Source organism: Dipodomys spectabilis, unplaced genomic scaffold (genome assembly GCF_019054845.1).
Source record: "Dipodomys spectabilis isolate Male_0828 unplaced genomic scaffold, ASM1905484v1 ptg000002l, whole genome shotgun sequence".
In the NCBI taxonomy this organism is placed as follows: domain Eukaryota; kingdom Metazoa; phylum Chordata; class Mammalia; order Rodentia; family Heteromyidae; genus Dipodomys; species Dipodomys spectabilis.
This window is the reverse complement of record NW_024870679.1, coordinates 50,802,760-50,819,404: the sequence shown is the minus strand read 5'-3', so window position 1 is coordinate 50,819,404 and position 16,645 is coordinate 50,802,760. Positions and strand designations below refer to the sequence as shown.

At 41.2% G+C, this 16,645-nt stretch overlaps 1 protein-coding gene across 10 annotated transcripts in view; it reads left to right on the top strand.

Moving 5' to 3' along the window:
- Positions 1–16,645, top strand: part of Eri3 (ERI1 exoribonuclease family member 3) — a 133,079-nt gene that overhangs the window by 14,417 nt on the left and 102,017 nt on the right. For 6 of the 10 annotated variants that reach the window (XM_042675852.1, XM_042675834.1, XM_042675818.1 and 3 more), the window contains one exon: positions 1,028–1,305. The exons of 2 other annotated variants lie outside the window; for them this stretch is intronic. In XM_042675852.1, the coding sequence (XP_042531786.1) occupies positions 1,051–1,305 (255 nt within the window). In that variant the 5' untranslated portion in view covers positions 1,028–1,050. The remainder of the gene's footprint in view (positions 1–1,027; positions 1,306–16,645) is intronic. 2 more of the 10 variants (XM_042675826.1, XM_042675800.1) reach the window with 1 other exon arrangement.

Genomic DNA, 16,645 nt, shown 5'->3' with positions numbered 1-16,645 from the left:
TTCTGTGTAGAATGGTAATATTTCTTGTTTGAGGTTTAAAGTTAGGGAAATTTGTGTGTTGGGTATAAAAAGAGGGAAAACACAAAATTTCTGCATTGTTTCTTTTTATTTCTCTCCTCTTTTTTAAAGCTTGGGTTTTTTGTGAGTAAAACTTAGCTTTGATTTTATATTTAGTTAGCCCTCTGAGGAGCAGATATTCTAAACATTTAAAGGGAAAATGTAAAGGAAAAGTGATTTGAATTTTTTTTTTTTGCACATGTTCCCTCAGAAAACTTTACTAGATTTTTAGCAATGCTCCCATTACTGCCACATCTGGGTTTTCTCTTTTTCCCTCCCTATTTAAAAAGCCCTGAAGTCCTCAGAGCCTCTAGGAGAGAGTGAAACTGAAGGCAGCACATGAGGAGGCCTGAGGCTGTTGCCAGCTGTGCTCTCCAGGCCTCTTTCATTCCCCCAGGGTGCCATACTAGAATGGGGGTTGGGGAATCACAACAATGTGAGCAAACTCCCTTGGGATTGGCTTTGCTCACTTGCACACTTTCAGCTGGGGTGGTACATGGAGACACAGACTGGAGAACCAGGGGCCAGTGGCGTGTAACAGCTGAGGAGAGCCTTGGACTGTTTGAGTCTACTTAGTTCCCGGGACTATTGCACAACTGGTTCACCTCATGTTACGTTGGGACTCTTAGCTTTAAAGTTAACTGTTGCACCTGAGAAGTCACCTCAGAATTTTTCTCTGTTCTCTTTTGAACCAGAGCTCCATTTAAAGATGAAGGCCAGTGTCGCATGTTGTTTTGAGAATGATCTGGGAGACACAGAGCTGTAATAATGCTGCAGGTGCTGGTGTTAGGGTCTTGAACTTCAGTAATGAATACTGTGATTTAGAAAAGCAGCCCAGAATGCTGGGAAGTGGCTCAAGTTGCATGGCTATTCCTGAAGACTAGATGGAACAGGGCCACAGTGGGAGGGGAGTAACCCAGGCTCTCTGTTTTTTGTTTTTCTTTTTTTCTTTTAACTTTCCTCCCCTAAGTTTTAGATGCTTCTGGATGTTCAATGCTAGCACCTTTACAGACTGGAGCAGCTCGATTTTCTTCGTATTTACTTTCAAGAGCAAGAAAAGTGCTGGGCTCCCACTTATTTTCTCCCTGTGGTGTTCCGGAGTTCTGCTCCATATCCACCCGAAAGCTGGCGGCCCACGGCTTTGGCGCATCCATGGCGGCAATGGTGTCCTTCCCTCCCCAGAGGTATCACTACTTTTTAGTGCTGGACTTTGAGGCCACGTGTGACAAGCCACAGATTCATCCTCAGGTAACAGTTGCATCAATGCTTCAGAAAAGGTTGGGTGGGCAAGGAGGGAGGGAGGAGAGTCTTTTCTCAAGTCTACCGAGCATTTATCTACTTAGGTGTCCATCCTGCCTAGAAAGCAGGACTTAGTCCAAGAATGTTAGGACAAGGTAGACTTGAGAAATCTCTGGAGAACTGGGCACATTGTTTCTCTCTAGTCTCAGATTTTGGGAATTGAAATATCCCCTTCTCTCTTGTCCTTTTTCTTTCCTTCTGTCCTCCATACTGCTACCATTTCTAGTCTCTTCCTTCTTTTTCTTTTTCTTTTTTCTTTTTGCTGGTCCTGGGGCTTGAACTTAGTTCCTGGGTACTGTCCCTGAGCTTCTTTTGCTCAGGACTAGTACTTTACTTGAACCACAGCACCACTTTCAGCTTTTTCTGAGTGGTTAATTGGAGATTAAGAGTCTTATGGACTTTCCTTCAGGGCTTTGAACTGTGATCTTCCGAACTCAGCCTCTTGAGTAGCTAGAATTACAGGTGTAAGCCACCAGTTCCTGGCTTGCTATTTGTTCTTTTAAGGAGTAATTGGTAGCCAACCTCCAAAATCACCCCTAGTGATTCTTTCTCCTGGTATTCATACCCTTGGCAATTTTCCTCCTGCACTAAATCATAGATGACCCTGTCTCACCAATAATGTATAGTGGAAGAAACAATGTGTAACTTCTAAGCTAAGTTATAAAAACATTGCAGTTGGCATTGCTTTGTTGGATCATTTGCTCTGACAGAAGCTAACTACTAGACTTCAAGATAACTCAGATAGTCCTGTGGAGAGATAAGTATGTAGGAGCTAAGACTCTAATCCAAAAGCTAGGACCATCTTACAAATTGTGTGAATGAACCATCATAGAAATTAATTCAGCCGGGTGCTGGTAGCTCATGCCTGTTACCCTAGCTACTCAGGAGGCTGAGATCTGAGGATCACAGTTCAGAGCCAGCCCAGGTAGGAAAAGCCATGAAATTCTTACGTCCAGTAAATCACCAGAAAACCAGAAGTGGCGCTGTGGCTCAAGTGGTAGAGCGCTAGCCTTGAGCTGAAGAGCTGAGGGACAGTGCTCAGGCCCAAAGTTCAAGCCCCATGACCGCCAAAAAAAAAAAAAAAAGAAAGTAATTCAACAGTCCTAGTCAAGCTTTCAGAAGACCACAGCCCCAGTAACAAAGATCCCAGCAGAGATCTTTAGCCAGCCAAGTCACTCCCAAGTCTCTATAAGAGATAACAAATGATTATTGATAGTTTTAAGTCATAAATTTTGGGATGATTTGCTATGTATAATTAGATAACCTGAACAAGTGGTCTTTTAGGAAGGAAACTTTCTTTGCTTGCTTTCTTCCTTATCATCTGTGTAAAAAGCCTTCTACCTTTTAAGGTAATGCTACTAGGAAGCTTGGATTAGCAGCAAATAGGTACCTATTCTGGGTGATATTGAAGGACTTGGTGTTTGCTTAAGAGAATGGTTGGAGAGCAATGTGGTAATTCATTATAGTGAGAGGACCTCAAGTATGCTTGGCTATAGGTCTGTAATTTTTCTGTGCAAAGCTAGGTCATAGAATGTTTAATCTGGGGATGCATAGATGTATTACTCTTATGGGAGTAGCTTTTAAAATTAAGCAAAAGGAAGAGAAGGTGACAGTAATGTGGGGTTCTTGGGGGAAGTGATCAGTGAGCTCCAAATATAAACTGACTTCATTTCTTGTTTTATTTTTCCTACGAAAAGGTCTACTTATTGAATGGAATATGATTTTACCTAAAGCAGACACCACATCCCTTTTTTCTTTCACCTATCCTCTTTCCTGTTTTCTGTTAGAGTAGTGGTTTGCCTTTAGGGCATTGGGATCAGACCAGGCCTTGGAAGACTAGAATTGGATAAAAACAGTGCCCTGGGTAAGAAACTTTGGATGAAAGTGAATATTGCTTGGGAGCTACCCAAGTCACATACTTTCTCTATACCTGTTCTTGCCTATGCTGTAGGGCTTTCTATCCTTCCAAAGTACTGGAGTTCACTGGCACTGTGGGTTTCCTTGTGTAGTTGGTTGGAAATTTTGCTTATATAGAGTTTCCTAAGTAGGGAATCAGGGATCCACATTCTAACATTTCATATTATTTCCCTTATAAATTAGGTTTCAGTCACTTTAGTAAGCCCTAGTAAAACACAAGTCATCTCTTTTGAACATTCATAATTGTTTAGCACCTCTATTAGGGCATTTGTTGCTTCTTTTTTTCTGGGTCATGCTTAAGTATGTTTCTTATCTTTTCAGTTAGATTATAAGTTTGGATAATTGTGTAGCTCTGCTCTCTTGTTTTTCAGAGAACAGAGTTCTCTGTGTTTCTGAAGGTAGATCCTGACTCATGTCTCATTTGGTCTGTCAGTGTCACCTTTCCCCTGTCTTTCAAAGGTATTGTTTAATTATTTATTGATTGATAGATTGCAATCCTCAACACATTATGCAGTACATATTTATATCACTTGTATTACCAATTTTCTTCCCAGATCTAGGCACCAAGGCTTTCTAGACACAGTCTGAATTAGAGCTTGTTACTGTTTACCAGAATCTGAGCCTGATTAAAGATTATCTCCAGAATCAATGAACTCTGATGGTGTGATTCTGAAGACACTTAAGGAATTGGCTGCCCTGGTGCATTATTAGCAAAGCATTAGCTGTTGCTTTAGAGAACTCAGGAAGACGCATTTGCTGTCTTGCTTATCTTTAAAAGGGGAATACGAATGATCTCGGAAATTATAGACCCGTTAGTTTACTGTGATTCCAAAGAAGATACTTGACCTGATCGTCAGATAATCAATCAGCAAACAGCTAGAAGAGCGTGGGGATACTGAGTAATAACTTACATGGTTTTGTGAAGAAGAGCAAATCCTGTCAGATCAATCTAACTTCTTGCAGTGACATAGTGATAGATTTGAGTGGATCTAGGGCAAGTGATAAATGTAATGCATCTCGACTTCATTAAGCTTCTACAGTGCTCTGATCAACAGGTGGGAAGGTGAGTTAAAGGCCACATGTTTGTATTGGCTAACCCTCAGCAAAGGAATGGGCAGCCCTGAGACCTGTTATTAGCAGCAACTTAAAACATCTCTCTCTCTCTCTCTCTCTCTCTTGATCTCTTCTATTTCCTTAATATTTGCAGATACCTGGATCCTGATTAGATTCAATAAAAGGTTGGGAGATGGATTAAAGAAGTTTTTAGTCCCAGACAGGCAGGATCCTTTTACTGCAGTCAGCATAGGTTAGATCCTCATCACAGCCCCTGATTTGTTTAGGTCTTCTGGTCAGCAAGTGAAATGGAGAAATTGGAAAAGCTCAGAAAAAGAGGAACAAAAATCCCCAGACCCTTGTGGCTCATACCTGTAATCTTAGCTACTCAGGAGACTGAAATTTGAGGATCACAGTTTGAAGCCAGCCTGGGCAGGAAAGTTTGTGTTATTCTTCATGTTCAGTAACTACCAAAAAGCCAGAAGTGGAGCTGTGGTTCATGTGGTGGAGTGCTCTCCTTGAGCAAAAAAGCTCAAGGATAGCACCCAGCCCTGAGTTCAGCCTGGGACTTGTACCCCCCCCCCCCAAAAAAAAAAAAAAAAAAAAGAGGAGCAAAACATTATAGGCACAAAGTAGGACTTTGTGAAAAAGAATCAAGTTTTAGCAACTGATTTCTTGTCCATATCTTGTCCATGGGAAATAACTTGGCTTAATATGGTGCCCATTTCTCATTTGTTTCTGGTTTTCAAAAGTCTGAGCTAGATTATTAGAACTATCCTAAAGGAATGCTGTTGTGAAAAACTAACAGGTTTAAGCTCTGTTGTACTTGAGTGAGTAACAATATTGGTTTTAGTATGGTAAAACATCTAGTATTTTCCATTTATCATCATTTTTACTGTTTATTTTTGTACTTTGTTCAGCTAGGTGAAACTGGAGTGGTTGCCAGTAATAGGTTTTGGTGTTCTTGTTTCAAAGCTCATTTTATTTGTTTTACATGTTTTGATTCAGATTAATATGATAGGTATTGGTTGAATATAAGATTGTTTTTCATTGGAAAACATTTTTTCACTTAAATGTTAATTTAGTAGTTTAAAATATTTTAGAGGCTCTAAATGTGAGAACTATAGTTCCTTTCTTGTTTTAGGAATTGCTACTTGATATGAAATAGATTTTTATCTGGTTTAAAAGAATCACAGCTCCTTTGTCCTCACTAGTAGGAGTTCTTGTTGCTCATTTTGGTGTGGATGTGCTTCGAATGATGGTTGTTATGACCCTGAGGCCCAGAGAGCAGCCTGAAAGCTTTGGCGGGATCTTTAATTGTGCATCTTTAACCTCAGGGCAAGTTCTCTTACCACCTCAGTGTTCAGAGGAGACCAAAGCAAATGTAAGTGAAGAAAATGCAGTGTAGGCCACAGTTCAGGGGGAGGAGGAAGTAACCTCAGCTGTCTGGATGGCCTACTGGGGAGGGGCAGCTCAACTCAGCTCCATCTGGGGAGCTGACATCCTGACTGCTATCTTCATCCCTCCCTGAGTTCTTCCAGGGCCCTCCATTAGGCTCTTGGGTAGCCTTTCTCACTGCTCTGAATCTGTTTCCCTTCTCACCTGCATTCAAGTGCCTATAATTTTGGAGAAAACTGACCTTTGGGTTGAGTTTTTCTGGTATTTGGTCTTTCTCTGTAGAGGCTGGTTGGCTGGCCATTTTTTTTTCATCAATCTTTTTTCCTTCCTCTTCCTTCTTCCTCTCTTCTTCCCTGTTTCTTCTTTCCCTCCCTTTCTCCCCCCCCCCCCCCCGCCTTTTTTTATTTTTATAGAAACCTTGAAAAGACTCCCATCTGCATTTTGAGTTAGAACCATGACTAAAGGAGTTTTCTTTTTTATAGAAAATTGTCCAGATGCTGGGTTATTTTTAGAGGGTAGGAAGGAGGAAGGTCTGATAGTGACAGAAGAGAAGGAATAATATAGAAGAGAAGCACTTGGAGGATTTCAATATGGCCTTGCACCAGCATATTCTTATAGTCTTTCATGAAAGAGACATTTGGGAAAACTTCATGAAAAATTGGCTAAGATATCTACAAGTCAAAGTATACTGCTTGTCTTCCATTGGTTTTCCTCTATTCAAAGCTGAATGGCAGATGGGTGCCAGTGGCTCATGCCTCTAATCATAGCTACTCAGGAGGCTGAGATCTGAGGATTGCAGTTCAAAGCCAGCCTGGGCAGGAAAGTCTGTGAAACTCTTATTTCCAATTAACCACCAGAAAACCGGAAGTGGCACTGTGGCTCAAGTGGTAGAGTGCTAGCCTTGAGCTGAAGAGCTGAGGGACAGTGCCCAGGCCCAGAGTTCAAGCCCCATGACTGACCAAAAAAAAGCCAAACAGCAGGAATTCTCTTACTTCCTCTCCAAATATTGTTCCTTCCACTATAATTAACTTCTTTCCTTTCTGTTCTTGGTTTCTTTAATCTTGAAGTAGACAGAAAGTCAGTAGAGATAAAGAATCCACCTTTTCCTCCTCTAGCCAACCTTGGTTTCATCTCCTCTAAATGGGAGAGGTTGGATCAGAGGTTTTAGCATCAGAGCCTAGTTGTTGATTTTAGTCCCTTTGCCCATATCCCCAATCAGCCTCTACATTTTCCTATACAAACAGGCAAAGGCACTGATGCTATTCTTCTAAACTGGGAAATGAAATGCAAAACCGACGTTAATGTAACATTATGGTTGAGATTAAATGCACCAAAATCAGGAAATTCAAAGTTATGCTTCCCACAGCAACTATAACTCAGCCTCATCTGGCGTGTGTAGTATTTTGTGATAGTGTGGATGGTGTTATATGTTAAGACATTAAAGTTAACACCATAAGCAGAGCACAAAATGCTTGAGGGGGCTGAGTTATGACGACTGTGTGAGCCATAAGTGTTCTTGCACAGGCTCTCGATTCCTGAAATAATTTTTCCCCTGCCCATCAGACCAATTATTGCCTTTCTTTTTAGTTATATCTCTGCTTTAACATATCTCTTCTTCTAGTATCGTTATAAATGAATTCTACCATTGGTGGCTAGTAATGATAGTGGGACAAGGAGGCCCACTAGGCACTGCCACCCTCTCCACAGGCTGCTGTTTTTCAGTGATGCTCCCTAGAGATGAACCTCTCCCAGACTCTCATGTCCCCCTAACTAGTGCTCCTTGAATGAGAACAAGCATTTGTTGTAACAAGGTCTTGACTGTGTTGTAACTCCACATGAGAGTGAAGGCCCTGTCTATTTGGAGCAGATGTAGCAATGTAGAAATAAAATACACATCTCAGAGAATGGAACACTGATGCATGGTGATGCTGCCTTGTGTATTTGGCATAGCAGAGGCACAATCAAAGTGGGTTTATTTGTTCTGTTTAGACTACTTCTCTACCCTCCCTAGTGTTTTTACCTATAAGCTGCCATGGTGTTGTTAGGCTGTGGAGTTGCCTGAGGGTGGGGCCAGGAATTTTCTTGGGGAATACTGGGTCACTGGTAACAAAATCACTACATAATTTAGTGCAAATTAGGCAGCATCCCCCCTAGCGTCTTATTATTCTGGTGGCTTCCCCAGGGCTGAGACAGCTGTTGGAATTCTGATTTTGTTAGGCACTGGGCTAAGTTTGGTGGTAGAGAAGAGCTCTAAAGAATAGTAGTATTGATAAGTGAAATCAGGGTCTGTAAAATAATAATGACACTGAGGTGCCTTTTAAAGTTTTTGTTGGACATAATAAAACCAACTAAGTCTGTAAAGGAGTGGAGAAGACCTCATTTTAACTACCAGTGGCAAAGAAAAAGGTTTCTCTTTGCTCTTTAGCAAATGATTAGGTAAAAAAACACTAAGAAACAGCCCCTGCCCTCAAGGAGTTCAAAATCCATTATAGTAAGGCATAAGTGAGAGTATGCTAGCTACTTTTATACATGCAAGTATTTGTTCAGTGAGGACTTAAAAGAAAGTAGCTGTCAGCCTTGTTCAATGTGGGGCAAATAGGGTGCATATTATGACAAATTTAGGAGACTAAGAGGGCCACATAAGGTCTAAGGCTTCTCACAGATATTATAGCAGGGACAAAAGAAGGGATCACAGAGTGAAACAGGGTAAATTGGCCAAGTCTGAAAAAACGGACCAGGATTTTAAGCTTGTTTGTAGGAATGTTGAAAATGAGAGAGGGAAAATGAAAATGTTGAACCTGGAGAATATTTCTTTTGTTATTTGAGTTATCTGTATCAGTTATATGGCCTTTCTTACATTCAATAGAAGGTCTCATTGGGATGCTGTGAGAGAATGAAGGCTGGAAGAGATTTAAGAGAATTTGAGTCAATAAAGTCTGGGTACTAAGGGTGAGGGTCAAAGTGGAAGTATGTGTGTTGAGACTCTGAGCCATTGTCAGGGAGACTAAGCTGATAGCTCAGCTATCATTAAAGGTAGCATTTGGGTTCACTAAGTCTCTAGGGAGAGGCAATGACTAGAGAATGATATGATCCCTTTTCTCTTCCCAAAGTATTGGGAATTTGGAATTGGATCAGCTAGGACCCAATTTCAATAGAACATGGAGGTTTAGACCCTTCCAACAGATAAACGGCTGACTGGCTAATATTGGGAGGAATGTGGAAGGAAGGATTAATGAAAGAAGTAAAAGGGTCTGAATAACAAGAGAGTAGCAAGAGCAGAGCTCTCTAGTGGGGGTAGAGCTTAAAGCTTTCCTCAGAATCCATACTTAGCTCTAGGAATTTAGCCATAGAAAACAAGCTGACAGGACAGGTTGGAAATGGTGAGATGGGGGAGTCACATCTGGAGGCATGTGTGAAATGACCTCTTAGGCTTTCTTTCTCTCTGCCTCGTCTTGTCTTGTTTCTATTCTCCCTTTGAATGGATTTATTTCCCTTCCTTCCTCCCTCCCTCCCTTGCTTCCCTCCGTCCTTCCTTCTCTCCTTCCTTTGTTCCTTCCTTCCTTGCTTTTCTTTCTTTCTTCACTGATCTCTGTTGTTTAACCTGAGGAAACTGATAATAGGAGAGGGTTATTCAATTTCTGTGTGTCATTAGGAAGGAGAAACTTGTTAGGATACTTTACTGAAGAGGAATGTATTAGTTGAGAGACATGGTATTGGGGTAGACTAAGGTAGAGATGGGGGGAGTGGAGAGAAGTTATGTGGTATAGTTTTTAAGTGCTTAGAAAGAAGTCTGAGAACCATATTCTTTCATAGCTCATAATTCCCTTGGATTTTCGTGGGCTATTGAGGATTTATGATAAGTTGAATATAGAATCAGTGGTTGTTATAAATGGAATACTTTTGAGTTGAAAGTCTACTTCAAAGAGAGTAGGTAAGGACAAATGTTTCAGGTGAGCTACTTAGTAGTAATGAAGGTAGTGACTCCTAGAATCTATAGAAGCACTATTTGTCCATTATTCTAGAGGAGGTGAGTAGTGATGGTTAGGCAGATGGTATGATAACTGTCTAGAAAGCTTAGAATCCTGCTCTTTCCATAAGAATGATAAAACTGAGAGTCCTGACTTGAGATTGAAGTATCTAGAAAGGAATCCAGGCATGGTGTATGTTTATTTATGGGTCCTTCTTCCAGTTTTAGCAGCATTAAAAGGCCTACTGATCAACTGAAAGGGATTGATAGTTATTTGGGTTCAGGAAAGGTAGATTCATGAGTGAGATCAAACATGCCATTTTGATACGGTCTATTTTTACTGGAGTACCAGTGTCAAGGGCAGGTCCCAAAGGAAGTTTATATGGATAGTGTAGAATGGAGTGTGATATTGGGAAGAAATATCCAGGTTGATATCTCAGGATCAACAGGAATTTATTTTATTCTGTTCCAGCTTTGTAGCCAGTATTAGACCTTTCTCCAGATTAGACAGACAAGCCACGCTTCTGTCTTGAGAGGTCTTCATAGGCAAGGTATCTAAACTACCTTTATGATCTGTTGGACTGATGAAAAGTTCCTCTCATAGTCTCAGAAAATAGGATGCTGAACTTCTACAGGGAGCAGAAAATAGTTCTAGACTAGTAAACTTCTACTATTCAAAGTATGGTCTGAGGAACCAGCATTATCATTAGCTGGGAGGTTGTTAGAAATGGAAAACTTACCAGGCTATACAGCAAAGTTAAACAGAATCAGCAGTTTGAGAATTTGAAGTCTGAGAAACACTTGTCTGGACGCATGCCTCTCAAACTTCAGTGAGCATCATCAGAATCACCTGGAAAGCTGGTTAAAACCTAGACTGCTGGCCTCTTCCCTACACCCAGCGCTTCTGATTCAGATACTCTGGGACAAAGGCTAAGAATGTTCCCCCCTCCCCTTTTTTTTCTTAAAAAACAAAAACAGTGCTGGGTTTCCAAGCCAGGGTTTCATCCTCATAAGCACTCTACCATAAACAGAAATTTGCATTTCTGACAAGTTCCTAAGTGATGGGGGGCTGTTTATGAGGTACTTTGGTTTGAGAAACAGCTAACTGTCTTAACTTTCTCATCCATCCATAAAATAGAGGATTAATTTCCACCAGCTTAGGAAGCTATATGGGAGCCAATGTGTGAGAAAAAGATTCAGTGCATTGTGAACAGGATGTCTGATTTTTTTAAAGTCTTTCATGCCAGCACAACTGTTCCCCTGTTCTTGTTCTGGCTGTCAGGTGTGGATGGAGAACAGGGAATCAGTGAACTAACCCTATAGGAATGTGATCTTCTGGGGAGACATAACTAGTTATTGGGGTTGTGGGTGGTAAGCAAAGGCTCTTAAGCAAATTGCCTCGAAAGAACACGTTTTGCCTGAGTAGGTTTAGTTCTGTCTTGACCACCTGTTATCCCCAGCTAGTAAACCTTTAGTACAGAATTTTGATTGGTTGGAAAATTAGTCTTTGTATAACCAACTCTGTGATTTATCTTGTGATCCTCATTTAGTTTCCCCCTACCTTAGGTGACCAATTAGACAGGCTTTGACTGCAGGTGCCCAAGTCCCAGAATGGGTACTCTGGACTTAACGGAGTTCTGATGATATGCAAGGTGTAATGGTTAAGAGGATGGATTCCAGAACTGGACTGTCTAGATTTAAGTCTTATCTCTACCACCTGTGAACTGTATGATATTGGTCAGTTACTTTTAATCTTTATGTCTAATTGCTTACTGGTATAATATAGTTAGAAATAGTATGAGTATTCTAGGACTCATGGGAGGATAAGACCAACTAATATATGTAAGTGCTCAGAATAGTGCCTAGCATGGAATATGTGCTAGCACTTGTTAGTGGAATTACACAAATATTCTGATTCATGGCCTCAAAATAAGCTTTTGGTTTATAGCAGGTGGCTGGAAGACAAAACCTATGTCTCTGGGAGCTAAGAGAGTGTCTTTTGGACCTTTGTTCACATAGTGGGTAGAGTTAGGGTACTACTCAGAGAGATGTGTTTTTCCCCCACTGGAATGTAAGTTGGGCTTAGTACCTTCTTGCACTTTATGCCCATCCTTAGTGCTACCTCAAGGGGATCCCTCCTGCACACACATAACCTGATATTTGTTTAAATTAATTTTTTTTTTTGGGTCCGGTCGTGGGCCTGAGCACTGTCCCTCAGCTCTTCAGCTCAAGGCTAGCACTCTACCACTTGAGCCACAGCGCCATTTCCAGCTTTTTTTTTCTGCTTATGTTGTGCTGAGGAATCGAACTCAGGGCCTCATGCATGTAAGGCAAGCGCTCTACCACTGAGCCACCTTCCCAGCCCAAATATGATTTTTCCTTTTTTGGTCTGTCATAGGGCTTGAACTCTGGGCCTGGGTGCTGTTCCTGAGCTTTTCAGCTCAAAGTGAGCACTCTACCATTTGAGCCACAATGATAAATTAATTATATGACAAAATATGTATATAGGAAGCTATAGAGAAATAATTTGATTGTTTGTGCCCTGAAGGGTCACTTTCATAAAGGCTAGTAATATCTGAAAGTATTTACAAACAAGTGTACAGAAATGTCTGAGTGGAGCAATTTCAGATTAAGGTAGGTGTAGGAGATACTAATGTATGCACTGTGGGTGAGGATATGGTTTTTAAGACTTTTGGTTGCCTTTACTTACTGGTATTATGCGTATGTGTGCATGTGTCAAATTTTAGTAAAGGTAAATTATAATTTCATTCTTTACTCCCTCCACTTCAAATAAAGAATAACATTGTCTGTTGTCAGACTCTTTTCTACATTTTAATTGCTTCAGGGTTTGTGCAGATGTGTGGAGGGGGGCCATGTAGGTGAAAAATCAGCCTTTTAAAGCTCTGATTTTTTTACCCTTCCTTGTCCTGAAACTTTGAACATCAGCTCTCATCTGTCAAAGTGTAAATCAGCAATTAAAACCCAAACAGCCAAATGCCAAAGATGACCTGAAGCACAAAGCAACTGACAAACAAGTCCGGACAAATCGACGGGTAATTTATAAGCTTTGCCCTAAAATCTAATTATTTGGCAATTCGAATTTGCAGCCAGCCAGGGCCCGGCAATAAATTTAACCCGCCATAAATTATTTAGGAGCAGGCTGTGGTGTAAATCAAAACCACGAGTGTTTGTTTAAGAAATAAGCTCCTTGTGCATAAAATGCTTTTTTTTTTTCCCCCAAGAGAGAAACTGTTAAGCAAATGATGCCCCACTGTCCAGTGCAACCCTCACTTCTCTTTCCTGTGGCCACAAGTCTCCTTGATCCTTTGGAGAAAGTGCTGCTCTTGCCTGGCATTTTACCCCAAACCAAGTATTTGGCTAAACCCCACATGCTTGCCATGTGGTGTGGTATTGCTTTTGGATTTTTATCAATCCTGTAGTAAAGGGACACATACTTTTTAGAATTTTCTTCAGGTGGTGGGGGTGGGGGGCGAGGTAAGAGGAGAGAAGGAATAGATTAATTATTATTGTCTCCAACTTGAGGCAGTGTCAGTTATTTCTTAGATTGAGGCAATCCATGAAAAATAGATTTGCTCATTCTTTCATATAGGACCACAGAAACATCAACTCAGGCAGAGGAGAATCTGTTGTTCGGGAAAATGGGCTAGAGTGCTATATGATTAACCACTGCCACAACCTAAGTCTTTTCTGTTTAAATTCTTTTTGTTGTTGTTTTATCTTCTCATCCAATCTTACACACTGTAGACAATTGAGTGGAAAGGAGTTTGAATACCCTGAAAAACACCTACACATTTATTTCACACATTTATTTCTTGTAATATCTGCTGATAATGGGCTTGAAATTTCATTTGAAATGCTATTGCAGTTTTATCCTCAGTTTATCTGAGGAATCATTGGTTCCTAATTGAACAAGTTTAAAGCAACTATGTTTAAAACTTCTGAAGCCAGGTATAGTGGTTCCTGTCCATAATTGCAGCTACTCAGGAGGGGGATATAGGAGGATCTCAATTTGAGACCAGCCCAAGGAGATTAATGCAAGATCATATTTGAGAAACAAACTAAAAGCAAAAATGACTGGGGAGGAGTGGTTTTCAAAAAGTAGAGTACAGAAGTGGTGCTGTGGCTCAAGCGGTAGAGCGCTTGCCTTGAGCTGAAGAGCGCAGGGACAGCGCCCAAGCCCAGAGTTCAAACCCCACGACCGACAAAAAAAAAAATCTGGGGCTGGGAAGGTAGCTCAGTGGTAGAATGCTTGCCTTGCATGCCTGAGGTCCTGGGTTCGATTCCTCAGCACCACATAAGCAAAAAGAAAAAAGCCAGAAGTGGTGCTGTGGCTCAAGTGGTAGAGCGCTAGCCTTGAGCTGAAGAGCTGAGAGACAGCCCCCAGGCCCAGAGTTCAGGCCCCCAAAAAAGAAGTAGAGTACAAGGCCCAGAGTTCAATCTCTAGTACTACAAATAAAAACAAAAACTGTCTGCTCCAACTCACTTAAAATGATACAGCAAATGAGTATTGTTTAGTACTTCTTTTTTTACTTCTCTTGTCTTCTCTGTCCTCAGGAAAAAACATAATTGGAATTGGCAATTATTTTTGCCAGGTTTAGAACCCTGGATTCATTGGCAAATCTGAGTTCTGGGTTTTTTGTTTATAGTTGTCACTAATTCCCATCTACCATCAGCAGATCAGCCTCTTGGGCAATCTAATAATGAAGTTTGTGAATGGTTGTAGGATAACCATTTCAATTTTAATACTGTATTTCCAGAAATCCTTGGACCCAGGCAAATAGGTCAGCTGTTCAAGCTAGGTAAAACTGGGGGTTAGTGGTCTGTTTCTGTTGAGGAAGAAAACCACTTAAAGGCATGAGAGTGAATGGATCTGGTAGAAGGTACTTTGGAGTGCTATATATGTAGGCATGAACATGGCTCTACTACCTAATTTCTTTGTCATCTTAGGTAGATCAACTTCCTGAAAGTTCTCTGAAAGCAGTGTTTTATTTTCATTTTAATTGAGACAAGGTCTCTATGTAGCCCATCTAGTCTTGAACTTTCAATCCTCCTGCCCTTACCTCTCAAGTGCTGATATTGCAGCTGTGTGCCACCATATCCAGCTCTAGAGCAGACATATATTCTCTGTCTGTCACATGTTAGCTTCTTCATGTGTATGCTTAACAAAAGTTGAAAGAGGGAAACAGTGTCAGAATGGGAGTGAAGTAGCAAGAGATCCTGGCGGGTTCTGCCATTCTGTAGCTTATAACAAACAGGACCATCTGTGCTACTGCACCTATATTGTAGGCTTCCTAGGATTTAAGAGCAGCCTTTCACTAGGAGATAGCAGACCAAGTTCCCTTCAGACATTTTTTTAACCCTATTGACTTTGAAAGCTAAGTCTGCTTATTTCTTATTTGGAGTTCTGCCTTCATTCTTTACTACTTCTTTACTAGAAGTATAGATGTAAGCAAGTTGCCGTACCTTCTTGGGCCTTAGTTTATTGTGAAATAGGGATAGTAATGATTCCTACCTAATGAGTTACTTGGAGGATTGAGATCCTATTGGCACTTAGTACAGTGTCTTTTGACAGAGTAAACAATAAATGTAAGAAATAAGATACTTCCATTTGGGCACTGGTGGCTCATGCATGTAATCCTAGCTACTTAGGAGGCTGAAATCTGAGGATTGTGTTTTGAGGCCCATCTGGGCAGGAAAGTCTGTGAGACTCTTATCCCAATTAACCAGCAAAAAGTTGAAAGTAGAGCTATGGTTAAAGTGGTAGAGTGACAGCCTTGAGCAAAAAGATAAAGGACAACACCCAAATTCAAGTCCCAGCACTGACACATGTGTGCATGTGCGCGCGCGCATACACACACACACACACACCATTCTTCAAATGTTGAGAGTATTGGAGACTAGCTCTTCTCTACCCTTTGTCCTGACTCAGAATCTCAGAGAGATGCCACATCTTGTTTTATTTATCTCTGTGTCTACACCTAGTTCCTGCCTCGTGAAAAATAGGTGTTTAATAGTATTGGTGTATGACATGATGATGGTGATGATAACATGGCCTAGCTCCTGAGATTCATAAGGGTAAAATAAGAAAATGTAGATGAGCTGGGCGCCGGTGGCTCACACCTGTAATCCTAGCTACTGAGGAGGCTCAGATCTGAGGATTGAGGTTCAAAGCTAGCCCGGGCAGGAAAGTTCGTGAGACTCTTTATCTCTAATAAACCGCTAGAAAACAGAAAGTGGTGCTGTGGCTGAAGCGGTAGAGCGCTTGCCTTGAGCTGAAGAGCACAAGGACAGCGCCCAAGCCCAGAGTTCAAGCCCCACGACCGACAAAAAAAAAAAAAATGTAGTTGAAAACACAAGAAGTACCTAAGTGAGGTCCTTTCTGTTCTGACTGCTCAGAATCAGAACAAAAAGCTCAAAAGCTCCTCTTGTGCATCTTCAGTGGATGCATCCAGAATGAATTTGTTATAATAACTCCTGATGCTGATGAGGAATTGCTCCTCTCCTGCAAAATCAGGCTATGAGACTGTCTCTTGAAAGTCCCTCTTTTTATTCTTCTTCATTTTTTTTTTTTTTAATATTGTCGGTTGTGGGGCCTGAACTCTGGGCCTGGGCGCTGTCCCTCAACTCTTCAGCTCAAGGCTAGCAGTCTACTACCACTTGAGCCACAACTCTACTTCTGGCTTTTTTTCTGCTTATATGGTGCTGAGAAATCAAACCCAGGGCCTCATGTATGCAAGGCAAGCACTCTACAACTGAGCCACCTTCCCAGCCCCCTCTTTTTATTCTTGAGTAGAACTGGCTGATGGGCTAACAACATCAGAGAAGTATGTTATAATGGGTCCAATTTGATATGTTTTGGGCCTTTGATCTATTCGTTTCAAGGATTGATGCTTTTTGGGAGGGAGAAGGGGCATGGAGCTGCAGCTAGTTTGC